General features: G+C 39.9%; 3 protein-coding genes across 3 annotated transcripts; 2 read left to right on the top strand and 1 right to left on the bottom strand.

The window, feature by feature from the left end:
- Nucleotides 1–13: 13 nt before the first annotated feature.
- On the bottom strand, nucleotides 14–3735 carry LOC131883175 (uncharacterized). The gene is made up of 11 exons (XM_059230561.1): nucleotides 3349–3735; nucleotides 3151–3221; nucleotides 2872–3081; nucleotides 2715–2792; nucleotides 2579–2650; nucleotides 2351–2474; nucleotides 1149–1327; nucleotides 855–1080; nucleotides 679–774; nucleotides 446–615; nucleotides 14–251 (listed from the first exon to the last, which is right to left on the bottom strand). The coding sequence occupies exons 3-11, from the start codon at nucleotides 2966–2968 to the stop codon at nucleotides 124–126; spliced, it is 1170 nt and encodes a 389-aa protein (XP_059086544.1). The 5' UTR covers nucleotides 2969–3081; nucleotides 3151–3221; nucleotides 3349–3735; the 3' UTR covers nucleotides 14–123.
- A 118-nt stretch (nucleotides 3736–3853) lies between these two features.
- On the top strand, nucleotides 3854–7457 carry LOC131884036 (uncharacterized). Its single transcript, XM_059231669.1, has 13 exons — nucleotides 3854–3968; nucleotides 4028–4164; nucleotides 4230–4296; nucleotides 4367–4456; nucleotides 4563–4705; nucleotides 5626–5765; nucleotides 6265–6319; nucleotides 6378–6504; nucleotides 6561–6688; nucleotides 6748–6871; nucleotides 6937–7043; nucleotides 7162–7251; nucleotides 7321–7457. Exons 2-13 carry the CDS (start codon nucleotides 4035–4037, stop codon nucleotides 7353–7355), a joined length of 1236 nt encoding a protein of 411 aa, XP_059087652.1. The 5' UTR covers nucleotides 3854–3968; nucleotides 4028–4034; the 3' UTR covers nucleotides 7356–7457.
- Nucleotides 7458–8423: 966 nt separating this feature from the next.
- LOC131884037 (uncharacterized) lies at nucleotides 8424–10339 on the top strand. Its single transcript, XM_059231670.1, has 2 exons — nucleotides 8424–8867; nucleotides 10073–10339. Exons 1-2 carry the CDS (start codon nucleotides 8680–8682, stop codon nucleotides 10269–10271), a joined length of 387 nt encoding a protein of 128 aa, XP_059087653.1. The 5' UTR covers nucleotides 8424–8679; the 3' UTR covers nucleotides 10272–10339.
- Nucleotides 10340–17376: the final 7037 nt, after the last annotated feature.

The following is a 17376-nucleotide window of genomic DNA, read 5'->3' as shown; positions in this document are numbered from 1 at the left end:
TCTTCAGCAGAGTTATTTATTTCATCATAGGAGCTGGATTCAAAAACCATCTAAAACTAGCTTAGACATTTTTCACCCAGGAACTGGAGGTCGTAGTTCAATATGAACCAGAAAGTCGCTCACTCAGCAGTTCCCATTCATGAAGTATTTGATGCGAAAGCCTCTTTGAGGCTCGTCAGCGTCGGGATCAGCCTCGTCGGTAGTCTCATAAGTGTCTGAGAGAAAGGTCAATTGGAATGGAACGCGTTGACCTGAAACCATTACAACGGAATCCTTAAGCATCACTTGATCATAAGACCGGTCAAATATTAAATCATGACCCGAGTTGTACAAGTGACCATGATCAAAACCTTCCTCGTCGTGATTGTTGAACTGCATGCAAGCCTAATGCTAAACCACTTCAGCACATAAGGCAGAAAACTCTATACAAGATTGCTCTTCTTACTGCAGACTGTCTTGGCTTCATCATAGACATCGGAGAAAGTGTTGTCGTCGGCACCGCAGAATTCACTTTCTTCCGCGAACAGTTTTTCCCCGTCTTGATCGAAGTAGAACAGTGAGGGAATAATCAGACAATCACCACCTTCATTAGCATCACTACCATCATCGCCGTAACTAGAACGATAAGAAACCATGTGATTCTATGGACCTACGTAACAAAGTACTCATGGTGATTACCCGCAACATTGATCATTGATGTCACCGGCTCCAGAAACACGCATATCTTTCTTGGTTTCATAGTAGTAGCAAATCTCGCATTCATTGATTTCTCGCCTATGAAAGGATGATGATAGTCGTGAAAATATTTGCGGGCTTTTGGTCGTTTTTATTGTTGGCTTCGAGATGGAACTCACCGAATGCACACTTTTTGCCGTTGGTCAGCCAAGTGTTGGTCTTGCTTGAAATTGAACGATTGGATAGTTCCCTCATCTTCGCCAAAAAGATATTGCAAGCATCCGGATGGGGCCAGGTTTTCGTAGCTGCAATCATATTGCGAAATTCGGATACTCCACTCAGCATCCGTGCCACTCCCCAAGTCGAAGATCAGGTCCACGCATTCCGAAGCGAAATTCACGTACACTAATTGAAGGGAACCAATCACTCAAAAAACCTTAGTGTTGTAAAGATTCTGTGTCTAGGCTTCTTACTGTGTTCGCCTCCATTTTCGCCGCAAATAACGGGTGGAGTGGTGCCTCCTGGATTGACTACGGAAAAGGTGTCTTTGGCGCAAATTCCGGTGGTGGCCATGTCTTCGCCCAGGAAGTTGGCTCCCACGACGTCGGTGGGAGGTTTGGGACCGGCAATGGCGAAGGAAAAGAAATCCAATCTAAAAGCACACTTATTTTTTAAATTAAGCATTCAAATTATTCTAGTGCGGTCAGATCCATGCTCAAACCCAACCTGTCACCCTCAAATAAATATATTTAAATAAACTGTCCGGGTTTTGCAAAGTTTGACCAGAGACCACTAACTGTCCACAGTGGTAAAAATACCCTTTAAAGTTTTGATGGAAATTCCCAAACACAAATTGGCATTCTTCTCCCTCAGAAAATCATGGGAAACAATTTTGATTTTATTAGTTTGTGAAATTCTAGCCCACAAAAAAAACTTACATACCTAAAAACATCATAAAAACTAAAATTTTCAAAAACCTACTCAATGTAAGTTGGGAGCACATTTAGTTAGCCCTTGAATATAAATTATGATATATTTTTATCATTGTTTTTAGCCCCAAAATGCCCCGGTTATATGTTAATTCAATTTCCGAAAGAATTAATATCGATTTTCAATATCACAAAAACAAAAGAATATTTTTCCTCTTCTTACATAGTCTCACAATAGCTAAAAATGCTATATAATGTCACTTAAAACACACTAAAAGTGTAATCTTTGAAAATGTGTTTTACAATCATCATGTGTACACTTAGTTATGCATTCACTTGAATTCTGAAGACAATACATACAACAAACATTGTTATAGATTTTGTCGTTTCTTGAAGACTTTGTTGAAACTGAAAATAGCTTCTTTAAGGCTTCATTGATATTTGTGAAATTTTCTGTGACCACTCAACTAAATGTACCTTGGATGCTTTTAAAGTAAATGTTTAAGATATGGAAAAATAATCTTTCATTTTTGCGATAGTGAAAATCGATATTAATTCTTTGGGAAATTGAATTAACATATAACCGGGGCATTTTGGGGCTAAAAACGATGAAATTTGGACCACTAAATCCGATATAACCAAGTAGCGGTGAAATAGACGATATCGTAAATTACATTCAAGAGCTAACTAAGTGTGCTCCTAATTTACATGGAGTAGTAAATTTCTAACTAAGAAAGGAGCGCTACCTGAGTTGGCAGATATTTTCGTTGGTCTTGCAAATTTTCGTGCGGCAAGTCCCTTCATTGGTTTTGGTGGGAGATTGGAAGTACGTGGAGTTCTCATTGCTCATGGAGTCACATCCAAGGTTAACTATAAAAAGTGGATATGAGAAAATACGCGGCTTTTAAATTAAACGGCTGTGATTCAGCCCCTCGTAAGGCCATGTTGTTCAAGATGACGATGCTAACGCTTACATGTGCAACAGATGCCAAAGCCTCCAGCGCAAGGGCCAGAATTGGTTCCATCTTTGGCCTCACATTCGGCAGCTAAAGTGAGGAAAATCGGTTTAGAAAAGGCTAACGAGAGGAAAAAGATTTTGCCCATAATCACCCGTGTAGCAAGTTCCATTGCGAACCTCATCCCCGGAACAAGGCTCATTGGGAAATCGCACAACTTGGAACATGGATACTGCAATACAAGCAAGCAAAATGCATTGACTGATACATGCAAAAAGCAAATGCAAAAGCTTTTTCCCACAAATGCTTACATGTCTTGGCTTGTCGGCCACTTTCCTCAGCATGACAGACCAAAGTCCAGGAAAGTGCTATGACAACCAAAGTCCATCCGGATGATTTGCACACCATTTTTGATTTTGGATCGATCTCACGTCGAGAAGCTCAATTCCAGACTGAATGACAAATCCATCACTTGTGCTCAAAGTTTACTCCAGAGCCTCATGAAGTGGTGTTTGCTTTTCCTTGAGGCCAGAACAATAGGGTCTTCTTTGATGGATGCCTCAAATCTGAACCAAGAGATACCAACCTACCTGATTGCCTCGTTCTTTTTGATATAGTGGCTCGGTCACCGACCAAGTAAGTCCAGGTTGTTAGAGTCTTTCTTTTCCATGGAAAACAATCACATTCATTCCCGCATTGTAAAAGTTTCCCTCTTAAGATGCTAAATGATTCTCCTCCAGACGGAAGGAGATGAAAATATAAAGTCATTTTTCTGATGGAATTCTCACCTTTCTTCGAAATGCCACAATCTAGCTCTTCGCAGGGTTTGCGGTTTGCTGGCCCTTTTGAGAAATTGTTCCTAATTCAAAAACACTTGCCTGCATGTTTAGGCCAAGTCCACGGATTGAATTTTTTAGCGTCTCTTGTGGTTTGTATTGATTATCACCTTTTTTTCTCCCATTCAACGGTCAATTTGTATCTTTATGGTCGATCTCTGACGACTTTTGGCATCATTCCATCTCCATTCGTCTTTGGGTAAGGATCAGAAGAAACTTGTGAGACGTGAATTGTCCTTGAACATTGTCAGCTTTTAGGGTAAAGATGAAGATCATTTTCATCCTTTCCGTGACGTGTCTCCTCCTCGAGGTCTGTTTGGCTCGGGGAGGCCGGAGACGAGGCTCAAAAAGTGAGGCCAACGCCANCCTAAAGTACATCTGCTGTACGGCCAAGGCGTAATTCAAAAACACTTGCCTGCATGTTTAGGCCAAGTCCACGGATTGAATTTTTTAGCGTCTCTTGTGGTTTGTATTGATTATCACCTTTTTTTCTCCCATTCAACGGTCAATTTGTATCTTTATGGTCGATCTCTGACGACTTTTGGCATCATTCCATCTCCATTCGTCTTTGGGTAAGGATCAGAAGAAACTTGTGAGACGTGAATTGTCCTTGAACATTGTCAGCTTTTAGGGTAAAGATGAAGATCATTTTCATCCTTTCCGTGACGTGTCTCCTCCTCGAGGTCTGTTTGGCTCGGGGAGGCCGGAGACGAGGCTCAAAAAGTGAGGCCAACGCCACCGAAACTCAAAGTTCTCGAACGGGAAGGCGTAAGTTATTTTTGTCTGAAAACACGTAACAAGTGGTTTGTAACGGATGATTCTTCTCTTTGCAGTGTTCTCTCTCTTTAACGTTGTTTCCTTTCAGAACGATATGTGCAACACTGACAGTGCGGTCAGTGGGTAAGAGAGGATATACATTAGCACTAACATCAAGTTCCTTCACATTTAAAACTTCTCTCGTCTCTTTTAGCGGCTCAACCTCTCAACGTACTGGAACATGTTTCACCGTAGGGGAATGTGAAGCCCGTGGAGGACGACCCTCCGGAACTTGTGCATCTGGGTATCCAAAAAATTGCTTTCGAATTGTCTACTCCAATTCCAATTAGCATTTAGTCATAATGGCCGTCTTTGCTTTTTTTTAATTTTTTTAATCTTAATTTTTTTAGGTTCGGTGTATGTTGTCTTTTTACCACGACGGAGTGCGGGACCACTATTACCAACAACAATACTTATGTCCGCAATCCCGGATTCCCCGATGAAGTGGATGACCCAAGTGATTGTACCTATCAAGTCGAGAGGGTTGAAGAAGGTAAGCTGAGTCTTTCTTAACATCCTTAAGGTTGGTGGCAGATAAGAGTCATATTGGTTTTCCGACCGTTAATACTGTGATGGTGTGAACGGGATGTGTGAGAGTCGCTTGGATTGAGCGGCAAGTTCGAAAGCAGTATTGGTACGCGAATGTTGTAAATATAACACTACGCATTTTTGTTCATATTGTGTGGATATGTTAGTGATCGGGATTGTGTCTTTTACTTTGATCTTTGGAGGCGATACGACCTCGGATCCAGTTTTCAGGGCATGAGCCCGGTGGTGCCATATTTTAAACAATTTGTTGGTAGGAACTCTTTAAAACATTTTGCTTGGTGGATTGTCATTTTTCAAAATAACTTGCTTTTTCCTATTTACTTGCTTGTACGATTTGATTGATCTTTAATTAAAGCAACATTTATGTTAGCGCCTGTGCGTATCTATATAACAATTTTCAAGCTTTTTTGATTTCTACATGATGTAATTAATACCCAAATTGAACTGATTCTTGAAAAGAAATTGCAGATGCAAGTTGGCTTATGACTTGGCTTGTTTGATTGTTTTTTTTTTATCCAGAGCGCTGCCAAACAAATGATTAGGCATTTCACCCTAGACTGGCTTGGTGCAAGAGGCACTTCTCCTAGAGCTCTAGTGTTTCTCGGCAATGTGTCAAAAATTCACACCATAAACCAAATCAAATTATCCTAGCCTGCACGAAGATAACATTTGCTTTGAAAACAACATGACGCCCTTCTTTTGGGCATTTTAACCGAATTTGTTTCGGTGACATCATTGTTTTGTGGATTTTTCAAAATCCCCAGAATTGGCCTCTCTTTCTAAATTGAGAGCTTTTTTACGCCATATCCAAATGTTAAAATGTGGCTTGGGTCACTTAATTGGAACACACGTTTTAATTTTTAGGCATTTGTCAACTCCGATTGGACTTCGAAACATTTGTGATTGCTGGACCTCCACTGGTTCCCGATAGTGATCTTGAATCTGAGGATATACACGAAGTCAATGGAGGAGAATGTGTCACAGACTCATTTACCGTTACTGGGGTAAGTGATGTGTTTTACTTTTCCAAGAAGTTAGCGCAATGCTCTCGGTTCATCTGTTAATAAGTGGTTTTTTTGCCACTAGTATTTTCGTAACCACGTAATTTGCTATTTGCACTGGTACATCTATCCATTCGTCAACATTTCTGGCTTTATAGGGATCTACCAATCACTGTATCGGTGAAGTCAAAGCAGAGCAATATTTAAGTTTTTTTTTTATTTTAGCATTCAAAGAGCTTGCCCATTAATATCAAGATCCTAAAGTACATATCCTTCAAAAAACGTCAAGGCAAAAGAAAGTAGGGGACAATTTGGACTCCACTGCAAAAAACTTAAAAAAATGAAAAGGGATTTTTTTGACGATATTAGTTACAATTTGACAAAGCTTATGGGTAATGCTGTGATGTTATTGTGTTTTTCCTGACGAAGTTTTTCTAAACGAAGCAAAATAAGTCGTGAAAAAAAGGTCACAGACGTAAGCTGATTTTCGATTATCTTCCAGTTGAAGACTGGATTCAGAGTGCCTGAAATTTGCGGCGACAATAAAGGACAACACAGTAAGTTCTATGGAAAGCCTCAATAACAGGGAAAATGAATTCATCCATATCCATTTAGTGTACATCGACGTTGGAAATGATGGCAAATCTGCTGCCACCCTGGCCTTCAACTTCAATGGCAATTCAAGAACAGACAAGGAATGGGAAATCAAAGTGGCACAGATTCCTTGTCGATCAGAATACAAGTAAGGCTATTCCCAAATTTGCGTTCCAGTGTTCCACAATACCTTTCCAATTCCAGAGCTCCTAACGATTGCCTTCAATTTTTGACCGGCACCATGGGAAAATTGAAGACCTTCAATTTTGACGACCCGGTCACTAGTCATCTGGCCAATCAGAACTACAATATCTGCATTCGACAAGAAGCAGGTTTGGAACCCAAGGGACTTTTGTGGTCCTCATCATGAAAATGTGCTCTTCTATTCTAGGCCATTGTTGCATCAAATATAGCGTTTGCGAGGATGAAGAGTTGGCGTTCAGTTTGGATACCGTCGACGAAGAGGCCAAAACGGACATTGATTGTACCCAAGATTATCTTCAAATTCAAAGCAAGTGTCTTTTTTTTCGCGAGTCGCGCATTTTTTCGTTAAAACATCCATGTTTTTGTTTTCAGGCAGTGGTCCCATTTGCCAAAGTTTTCCTCAGGTGTCGTTGAACAAGTTCTGTGGTCTGACCTTTTCTGCCACAGCCGATACCAATGTGGAGGAAAACGGGATCGTGTGTTGTAAGTTTGTTTGAAAATTAACTTAAAACGTTGACGTCTACGTCTTTTAACGCTCGGGAAGGTGATTGAGGTGTTAACATTATTATAGAAACGATTGTATGCGTGATTCATTTTACAGCTTGTAGTGCTCCCTTCATGGTTGGTGTGAAGACCAACGAAGTGGCTGATGATGAAGACCCCGACGGCACCAACGATGTCAATAGCCGAGGTAGGTGACCGAATGTTCCCGATGTTCCATTATTTACCATTCATGGCGTATTGTGATTGTTCCTTCCAGGAGCTTGCTTGGACTATCGTCAAGTGCCGTGCTAAGAGTGCAAAGTACTTCCCCGCACGCAACTGATGGGATCATTAAAACATTTCCATGAAATGCTCGATAACGACTTGAAAATACACGTCAATTGCAAACTTGTACGACAGGTGTTCTGTTATGTCGAATTGATTTCTTTGAAGGCAATGTCAGGGGTCGTTATGGGATTCATCCCACAGTGAGTTTATTGGTTTTTTCTCAAAACGTATCTTGAAAGTGGAACAAAATGTGTCAAAAATTGCAATCTAATGATGACGCATTTTGAATTTCATTTCACCCCTCCCAACAATTTGCTCGAATGTGGGCGACGCGATTGCGCCTTTACGTAATCAAGGTAATTCCGACACCTCTGGAGGTGAGCCGGAACAGAGGCTTGTTTCTTCTGTTTCGTTTAAGTGTTTCCACCACATGGATAAAAATTGCAACTTGAGCCTCATCATAGCCCCTTGAACGTTTTTTTTAAAGCTGTCGGATCACTTGCTCACACCTGTTTTACGATGCTTGCTAGAAAAAGGCAAAAAACAGTTCCCTCGATCGATCTACAGTATATATGTAGTTATCTATGATCCTCTCAATTGTTTTCGTCTCAGCTGTGGCTGGGGGTTCAAAAAGTTCCATTTGCAGTTAAGGTACCTAGGACAACTAAGGTACAAATCTGAATTGTTGACTGTATGTCCAAATTCTGAGTAGAAACCCCCCTAATACAACTCCTTGCGAAGCAATTGCTCTCTTCTCTAGCATGCATCATAAAACGGGTTTGAGCAACTTTTTAAGAAACAAACGTTGAAGGGATTATGATGGGGCTCAAGTTGCAATTTTCATCCGTGTGATGGAAAATCTAAATTCTTAATTGTACCGATTTACGGTCAGTACTATTTAAAGAAGCACTAAGCGTTCACTTGCTTTCCAAATGCTAATTCAAGACCATATCATACCCCGTCCATTTTCCAGTGGTTCATGTCTGAATTCAATACATTCAACTAAACTTCTCCTGAGAACAAAGGTCTTGATCCCGGTGTCAAATCTGTATCAGTGGTTCTAACAAATAAACGAGCTAGCCTAAGTGTTCCTATAATTCTATACTGTAAGTCAGTGCGCTGAAAATCCACAAACGTGATAGAGGCACCTTGTATCCCAATTCAGTCCAACGGTTTAAACGGAAAGACTTCAATGTTCGTTTTATGCACATTTGTGAGAGCACAATCAACAACCAAGTGTTTTTCTCTATGATTTTTGAATCCCCAGAATACTGTCAGAGCCTAGTGGGAGATGTGCTCTCATTTGAAACAGTAGATAGGATTTGCATCTTTGAGTCGGTTAAGTGTTATGGAGTCGAGTTCAGAAACGCAACACCTCCTGGAGGGTCATGGGCTTCAAGAGACAACATTGGTCTGTGATAAGCCAACGGAAATCCGAGAAATTCAACACATAAAATTCAACTCAAGTTCAGTGCGAGCCATCATTTGCACCGACGAACAAGATTCTGACGACATGTCCAATCAGACTTATACAAGGTAAGGTACAAGGTATGCGATTAGACAAAATGTTTACTCTGTGACCGTCAAGCTCTTACTCCTTGATAACAAAGGTGTGATCAAGGAGTGTCTCTTTCATAAATCAGATTGGTTTTTCGTCGGGGAAATGTCGGGTAGGTGAATCAAACTGGGGACCTCTCTCATGCTATGAAACTATGCTTACTAATGCAGGCTTATTTAAAGCGCTAAATTGAAATAGGCCTTTCATATGACTTGCCACAATGTTAGTGAAATAAAGGAGCTCCAATTTGGAAAGTCGGAACCTGCGGCCCTATTTCCACATTTATCTTTGCTCACGAGTGTGACCGAGGTTTTTGTTGCTTTGGACTTCTCGGTTGCGCCACACAGACAGAAACAGCAACGAAAAGGTAGAAATTTCTAGTCATTTCAGTTTCAAATGTTCTCAAGAATGGGCACATACAAGTACTTTATACAATTTTAAAATACATTTAGATGTGATTGGGTTGCTTAATGAAGAAAATGGCCAAAATGGATATCCCACAACGTTAAATATCCCCCAGCTGTGGGGCAAAAAATAAGCGAAAATGATTTTCGTGGGTAAACACTATGTGGGTTTACATTGAATAAGAAAATTAAGTTCAGCCACTGGACTATGGAAAACAGTTATTGAAAAATGCAGTTTCTACGACTTCAACTCTTGATAATATAAGTCACTTGAAACTTCTTCAAAAGCCAGCTTCAGGCTCAAACAAAAACAAACCAATCTTTGTATTTGGCGTTTAATACCGGTTGTGCATCCAAATTAACTCTGACAGTTCTTTGAAATTGGGTTCCATCCTCTATCGAACCCAAAAACATCATGCCTGAATATATTCCCTTGGAAATACTTGTTTGGAAATACTTGTTGATCCTTATTGATTGTTGAACCCTGTTGATCCGGTAGCATCTTTTAAGTCAGACTCGGACAAAATTTTAGATAGCATTCCAGATCAACCCTGCATTCAAGGACTAGCTCGGTCTGCTAACTCAAATTCGTTGGTAGACCAAATATCATGTTAAGATTGAAAGGTAATAAATAGACGAATTATAACATTTTGTTTTAATAATACTGGGTATTGCATTCCCTGGCGAGGTTAGAAAAGCCCGTGAAAACCCAAAACAAACCATATAAGAACTTATGTGAAAAAACAACCTTTTTGGAACATGCTCTTTTCTTATTCTAGGGCAGAACTTCGGAAACTGGAGGAATTGAGACGATTAGTGGGGCAATTGAAGGTGGAGAATGAATTGGAAAGGATTAAGGTATCCGAGGCCAGTGAGAGCTTTGTGGCGTTCATCTTGGACTTGGAGGACAAGGATCCACTCCTTATGAAGAAGAAGCCTGATTCCATTTTCAGTTGCTTGAACTGCGTGATTGGTTAATTATGATGAAGAATGTACTTTGTTACTTGTATAAAACCGATATTTTACTGAAATGAATTGGAAACCTACTTTCTTTTACTTTAAAATTGAATGAATGAACAAAGCAAGAACTTGATATATGCATCTCAACTAGGCATGCACCTCCGCTACATGATTTTTTAGCCATGCTAGGGTGGACTGAGGAAAATAGATTAGGAATAGGAAGGAAATAGATTATAAGCGTTTGAATTGGCTTGCTAAAACTAAACTTCAAATGAATAATCTAACCAATTATTAGTGACTTATACATCAACGATTTTTTCTTATTTTCGACCCAACTCAGCCTAGATTGACTTTTCCCAGCGAACCTCACCTTGCTTCATTGATTCTTTTCATTTAAACTGACTTTACTGAACTGTTTTAAAAAGACTCAATATTACCTTTGAATAACACTTACTTAATGCACAGTGCAATCTGTCCGGCTTTTATTTGTATTGGTGAGCACGCCTTTTGACCTTTTCATGGAAAATTGCCCTACTGTTGGTACCGTGCCTTGAATTCGACTTACACCCAAGTCATACATTTTTACAGAGATCCATGTTTATTGATAGTTTGATAAATCAAACAACAAATGCTAATCAAACACTTTTGTTGACGGGCCTTAATGTAAGAGTCCCGCCCATTCTTGTATGCTTTCTTGCTATGGGAATGCCGCAGTTACAATAGAATCATTACATCGGCTACTATATCAAGGAACTCAATACCGTGGGTGACGGAAACGACTCTTTCGGAAAAAAGCAATGGATATTTGGGATTTTTGCTTCATAAAACTGAATATGGCCATGGGAATCGTTCCATTTGAAGTGGACAAAAATTGCAGGTTGCTGCTTAAAGTGCGGTGGACATCGCCATAAAGCCTTTATGTCCTCCTGGTTACCGCCATTTCTCACATGACGCTATTGTTGTATTGTGTCTCGTGGGCTCTTCTCATCGCCAGGTATCAATCAAAACACTGACACCTTGCACTATGCTTGGATAAAAAAATGCAATTATATAACCTCTCGTCTTGTGCTTCGTTTTTATCATTTTCAAGCGTATAAGCTGAGTCATATTGTAATGATTGATCGTGTTCGGCAGTTTTATTTGCCGCACCTTGTCCTCCCGATACTTACTGGGCTCAATTTTGGCATGAATGGCAGGAATCTGAACGGGGATGCTAAGGTCGAGAATCAACTACTCTCAAACGAGTGATCACATTGCTTTTTCTGTAATTGAGACTGGCATAAAATTATCAAAATTAACTCTTTCAATTTTCAGCTCGATCGAACGACGGGATCAAAAATTATCCCTACCCAAACCTCATCAGTCTGCTCTCCACAGAATGAATGTGTTTGCCCTCATCAATTGCCACAAGAGGGCTAGCTCATTCATTCTGGTCCTTTTTACATGCCATGCTTGGCATATCTTTTTACCTAGTTCCTTGATCGAACCAAAATCAATAGCGTAACCATAATTCGAAATTGTCGATTAATTTTGAAAGAAATTTGAACATTCAACTTGTAATAGATAAGTAGTTGTGTTATATGTAGACAAGAAATGTCGACTGGAAATGTAATTTAAAACAATTAAATATTTTGATATTCTATACCTTTGGTCTGACGTACCATTAAGTGTCTTTTAACATTTTACAGGGTGCGGGAACAAAATCTGAAAACTCTGAAGAATTTTTAATTTCTTGCTTTCACGGATAGCTGGAGACCAACACTTTCTTTTGTTTGAAAGAAGATAATCTCGCTTATGATAATATCTGGTGATCTCTGTGATAAAATTGAACATGGAGTCTGAATTGGCAACGAAGCATCAAATTTCCAATTTACTCCGTGCCTGAAGAGAGCTCTTGGGTCAGGAGAAGATCTTCACAATGAAACCATTGCTTTTCACGACATTCAGGACTTTTCCCACCTGATGAACATCTTCTCGTTCACGGCTGTGGTTGGCAAGTGCCTGAGAGTCTTAACATAGCTTTTCAGGCCCAATTCCTCCCCATTGCCTTCCTGATTCTGGCCTCAAACACCTTCAGCTCATTAAAGAGACACCTCGTGCCAACTGTGGGGTCCTTAACAATTTTGGCGTTGAGGTGTCCAATAATCTCCTGTGACTACTTTTCTTGTTGGCTTTTATTGGATCTAGTGGTTCTGGAGACGTTGATGACCTTGGATATTGGATATAAGATGGACTTTGACACTCCATCTTGGAGCAAATCGGAAATTTGATGCTTCTTTGCCAATTTAGGCTCCATTTTCGATTTTACAAAAATAAGATCACCAAATGTTTTTTTGAGCGAGTTTATCCTCTTTCCAACAATAGAAACCGTTGGCTTAGAGTTGTCCTAGAAAGTGGGAAATTAGAATTCTACTGAGTGTTTACATTTTGCTCGCATACCCTGTAGTACCTGTGCAGAACTACCAAACGCCAATGAAGATGGTATTCAGTAGAACACAGGTTTAATGCCATATTAACCACAATTGAATTTCTGGGTTTTGGATAATAACCCCGCATTAAACAGGACCAAATCAGAAAATCATCAATTTAGTCTGTCTAATTTGATATGCGTTCGAGAAGTAGAAGGCAAAATACCTTCAATGTAACCAAACCAAAATTAGCCATAAAATGTTGTGAATTGCAGATTTGATTGCTTCAACTGTATTTGCAAAAATGTAATTCGTTAATGACAAATGGTGTGGTAAGATATGATGTATTGCGGTTGCAACACAGACTCAATTATAAATTAATAAAAATTGTATCTTCCATGGTCCTGGTTGATGCTCCGTTACATTCATCAACCTGATTGTTCACTATCTAAGCCTACAATTCATTATAGGGAAGGACTGGCCTTTTCGTTACGTGCTTCCTCTTGGATTTGGAGCAATGGCCTTGGCTTGCGTTATGGAATTGAGCATAATCGCTCGGCATGAAGAGATTGTGAACCAATTGAACAAGACATATCAGCTTTTGAGGCGAAGGAGTCCAATGAACTTGAAATGGCAAATGGCAAAATAAGCTTGAGATGAAATAATTCTTGATGTGGGTTGATACAGAACAATGGAAATGGACGGAACATAAGGGATTTTATTCCAGGTGGCAAGCCTAAAAGATTTGGCCATGAATTGCATGGCTTAGAACCACCAAATATCTTGAAATTGCGTCAGGTGCCAAGGAAAATATTTGTCAATAAATTGCTCATCTTCAAAGTTTCAGAATTGCCAGGAATATACCACCAATCAGCTCTGACAGTAAATTTGAAGCTTCGATATATCCAATCCAAATGAAAAAGGTCTGGTCTTCTTAGACTATGAAAGTCACATATACGTATTTCTTACGAAGTATGAAATATTTAGATCCAAAGTGTTATAAGATACCAATGATCCACTCTAAGAGCAATCAATGACTTTTCTTTTACGGTCCAAGATATTAGTATGCATCAAATTAGTAACCTTACAATAAAGATGAAATATGGAAAAGAATTAGAGTCTGTAATGTGTTTGATCATTTTCAGAATCAGAAGAGAAGCTTTCTCCTTGGGCTTCTTGCTTTTGGGGTCTTACCAACCGTGGCACTTATTGTCCACGTGCTGTTCTCCCCAAGGGATATACATATATATTCATAAACAACTTGAGGTGTACTTACCAGGATTCAACCCAATTTGGAAATGGGTTTCCTATGTGGTGCATTGCTATTCTGACGTCATTTGTTCCGCAGGAACCCTCTTTGGTGACACGTTCCTTATATTCTTTTCCAATGGTTATTTCTGGCATTTTGAAGGCATCAATCAAAATCTGATGCTCCTGAAGCAAAAAGCACCATTCCAGTCGAAAAGAAAAGGAGGTTTAAAGACAATTGCGGTAGAACTCCACCAAAACCCAAGGTATTGTTTCTTAAAATTGTAACCCGTACATTCCCATTGGATTAAGATCTGTCAACCCATTTGGTATAACGGAACCACTGATGGTTCGATAAAGATATGATATGACGCTATTTTTAGTGAAGCAATACCACAGTTGGTCAGAAAATCCTGGATTTGCGAGACCTTGAGAACAAAATTGAAGAGTCATTTGAAATTGCAACAGGACCTCAATTCCTTCAATTGTAGTTTTGATATCGTTATTTTGGGCTTTCTCATTCAAATCTTTGTTTTGGTTTTGGCTCTATTCTTCGCTTTGGCCCGATGTGAGATCCCTGACAATTTAGAAATGGTTGTCGTGACTGGTGTGGGTGGTCTTCAATTTCTGGTTCGGTCATTCATAGGTTTGTCAAACTTTGGAACAGTGCACTGTAAGACTTGGTGAGGCAAGGTAAAACTTGATGGAAATGTAATTTCCGAGTTTTTTCATGATATTGATTACTTTTTGCTTGTCCTTCCTGAAGTAGGTGCTTTGATGACGTCACAGCATTTTTCAAAGTCACAAAGGCTCTTTTGCAATTCAACAACTTTCAAAATTAATGAGATTTTTTCTGGGATTTAAGTTACACAACTATCCTATTTAGACAGATCAATAGTCTGAATTTACAAGTCTCGTTTTGTGTGTGGAGAGTTACTTAAAAAAGCAATTTTCTTCTTTGGTTTGAGTTTTTCCCGGATTTGTTTTTTAAAAAACGATGCGGGGCATGAAGTGTGATTCCCAGTGTTGTTCAAACGAAAGATTATGATTAGTTTAGTTGTAAACGTATAAACTTAATATGTAACTTGGTCGATCAACGATTTTTGGCTTGGCCAATCAGGTTAGCCCTTTTAAGTAAGGATTATCAGGAATCCTAATAGGAAAATTCAAAGTATGACTTTTAAGACTCTACCGGATCAATATTACCCATGTATTTCATACCAATATGGAATGAAAGAGTTTTATCCAGAAGCAATTAGCGAGAGAAAAATGATTAATGTGCTACTTCATTATGCGGAGAGAGAAATAGAACTGACTAGTGCCCTCTAATACTTTTTACAGGTTACTAGAATATGGCCGATGTGTTACTTGGGTGACGTAGATTGTCCGTGGTATCTGATGGTAAGGCTGACTAGAATTGTAGCGTGTACCAATATCTAACAATACATATTATACTATATTATCATTATATCCAATACGCATTGGACAATGAAGGAGCCCGATTACGAGATGAGTGTAAGTTAGTTGAATGGGAGGTAAGGAATTGGGAACAAATCTTCAATTTGTTCTCCTCAAATATTCATAGCGAATAGCACAGTTTTCTAAGCAAAATTCTTAATCAACCCTGTGACATTGAAGATGGGGATTGGATGTCATGTTGTTGATCTCAGCGTGGCATCAGTGGTCCGTGATATGGTTGCCATAGATAACGACTAACAACTTTCATGTCGTCTCATATGTGCTGTCTGATCCTTTATATTTAGATCTGGCGAGCTTGTGCTGGACTTAACAATTGGGTGTCCACTAGGCCTTGAGAGGGCCAGGGTAATTATGGTCATGACTTTCCTCAAAGTTTGGGCAAAGGTGTCTAGCGACCATAGGTGGCGTCAATGCTTATCATAGCATAGTACGGTGAATGTGGATTTCTTTGCTGATTTCGTCTTGAATCATCAGATGTTGCCCTGTCGGAATGCCCACCCGAGTCCATTTAAAATAGACTCAAGTCCGACCAATTTCGCCAAAATCGAGTAAAAGACTTGAGTGCACTCCAACTCGAGTCCGGACTCACCCCAGCACTACTACAACGACATGGCGCAATACTTTACAAAAATCGTTCATCTGACGCAAGGGCAGGATATCCAACCGCGGGGCTTGTGCTCGAAAGGAACTGGTTTCTTGAAGAGCACAAGCATGGTGAAATAGCCTGTAGCTGGATTCTTCGTTGATCAGCTTACCCCTCTCGTCTCACCATTGAGACGACTGCCACAGTGGTTCAAAAGCCTTTTTGAATTCCAACAGAAATATCCAAGCAAATCTTGTTAACTAATAGCTATATGCGCGACAAATTTGAGCCAGTCTTCAATAAATCAATCACGTCAAAATAACTTTTTATGGTTTTTGTAAGGAAGAAGACTGTTGAGATGGATATGCGCATTTCTCTCAATACCTGATAAGCTTTTTTGACCACCGTGGTGAGACGGGTGAGACGAGACGAGAGGAGACGACCGTGTCCAAGAATCCAGCTTGTGTTAATCCTTCAACTCCTGCGTACTGAACCGGAAAGGCAGCTTTTTAGCTTAAAGGACCTTAATTCGGGCTCTCATCTTTAGCAAAAGAGGGTACAGAAGCAAAAATGAAAAATGCTTAACCGAGTGTCAAAACGTGACCCTGCCTTTCTAGGACTCGAACACAGGATTGCTTCTAGACTCGTTCTTCATCTTTGAGTGCTCGGTAGAGATGTAAGGGGCTGGAACCCAGCTCGAAACTTGACAACAGGCTGAGCTCTGGGCTAGCCCGGAGCTCAGCCCAGCTCAAACTGTTGAAACGTATTTGGCCCAGACCACCTCGAGTTGGGTTTAGACTCTGGCTCAGCTCAGCTTGAAAGGTCGAGTTATATGTCAGCCCAGCTCATGTTCTCGAGCTGGGTTTAGGCTCTGGCAAAAAAAGTTGAAGCCCATTCGGATATTTAGGCAAGCACTGGTACCAGCAGACAAACTTGCCTGCCAATGCCAGTGATGCAAAATTGGCATTTCAAACTGGTTTTAACGAAGTTGACCTTTCCGCATATAGCAATGCAAAAGTAGGGTCAGCTTCTCAAAAACGCGTTTGAGGCCCCAAACTTCCATCCCTGACTCTGGTACCAGCAAACAAACAAACCTGCCAGAGCTTGCCTGAACGTCCCCATACGTTCACGAAAAAGGTTTGGCTGACATCTCTGAACGTAGGTCTGAATCATTTTCAGTTCTACTACTGGGTGAGGGTGGACAACGTTCTTGGTTGTCACTTTCAAAAGGAATAAATCTTAACGGAAACGCCTGGTGGAAATGAATATGTTAAAAGCTGAGAGTCTAAACAAATCATAATATATTTTGGTGTTTGAAAGTTCCACTATTAGCTGCAACAATCTTAAGTTTGGCGTCACAATTTCATAAAAGACCATAAAACATTGAACAAAAGAATTCGAAGAG

This window comes from Tigriopus californicus, chromosome 7 (genome assembly GCF_007210705.1).
Source record: "Tigriopus californicus strain San Diego chromosome 7, Tcal_SD_v2.1, whole genome shotgun sequence".
In the NCBI taxonomy this organism is placed as follows: domain Eukaryota; kingdom Metazoa; phylum Arthropoda; class Copepoda; order Harpacticoida; family Harpacticidae; genus Tigriopus; species Tigriopus californicus.
This window is presented reverse-complemented; position numbering and strand designations above follow the sequence as displayed.

Coding starts and splice junctions, on each gene's coding strand:
- LOC131883175 (XM_059230561.1), bottom strand. CDS start 2,968: ATGGTGTGCAAATCATCCGGATGGACTTTGGTTGTCATAGCACTTTCC. Junction 2,475..2,578: donor CTTTGGCATCTGTTGCACAT/GTAAGCGTTAGC, acceptor CACTTTTTATAG/TTAACCTTGGATGTGACTCC. Junction 1,081..1,148: donor CGAAAATGGAGGCGAACACA/GTAAGAAGCCTA, acceptor CCCTTCAATTAG/TGTACGTGAATTTCGCTTCG.
- LOC131884036 (XM_059231669.1), top strand. CDS start 4,035: ATGAAGATCATTTTCATCCTTTCCGTGACGTGTCTCCTCCTCGAGGTC. Junction 6,320..6,377: donor CGACAATAAAGGACAACACA/GTAAGTTCTATG, acceptor ATATCCATTTAG/TGTACATCGACGTTGGAAAT. Junction 7,252..7,320: donor CAACGATGTCAATAGCCGAG/GTAGGTGACCGA, acceptor TGTTCCTTCCAG/GAGCTTGCTTGGACTATCGT.
- LOC131884037 (XM_059231670.1), top strand. CDS start 8,680: ATGGAGTCGAGTTCAGAAACGCAACACCTCCTGGAGGGTCATGGGCTT. Junction 8,868..10,072: donor TCCAATCAGACTTATACAAG/GTAAGGTACAAG, acceptor TTCTTATTCTAG/GGCAGAACTTCGGAAACTGG.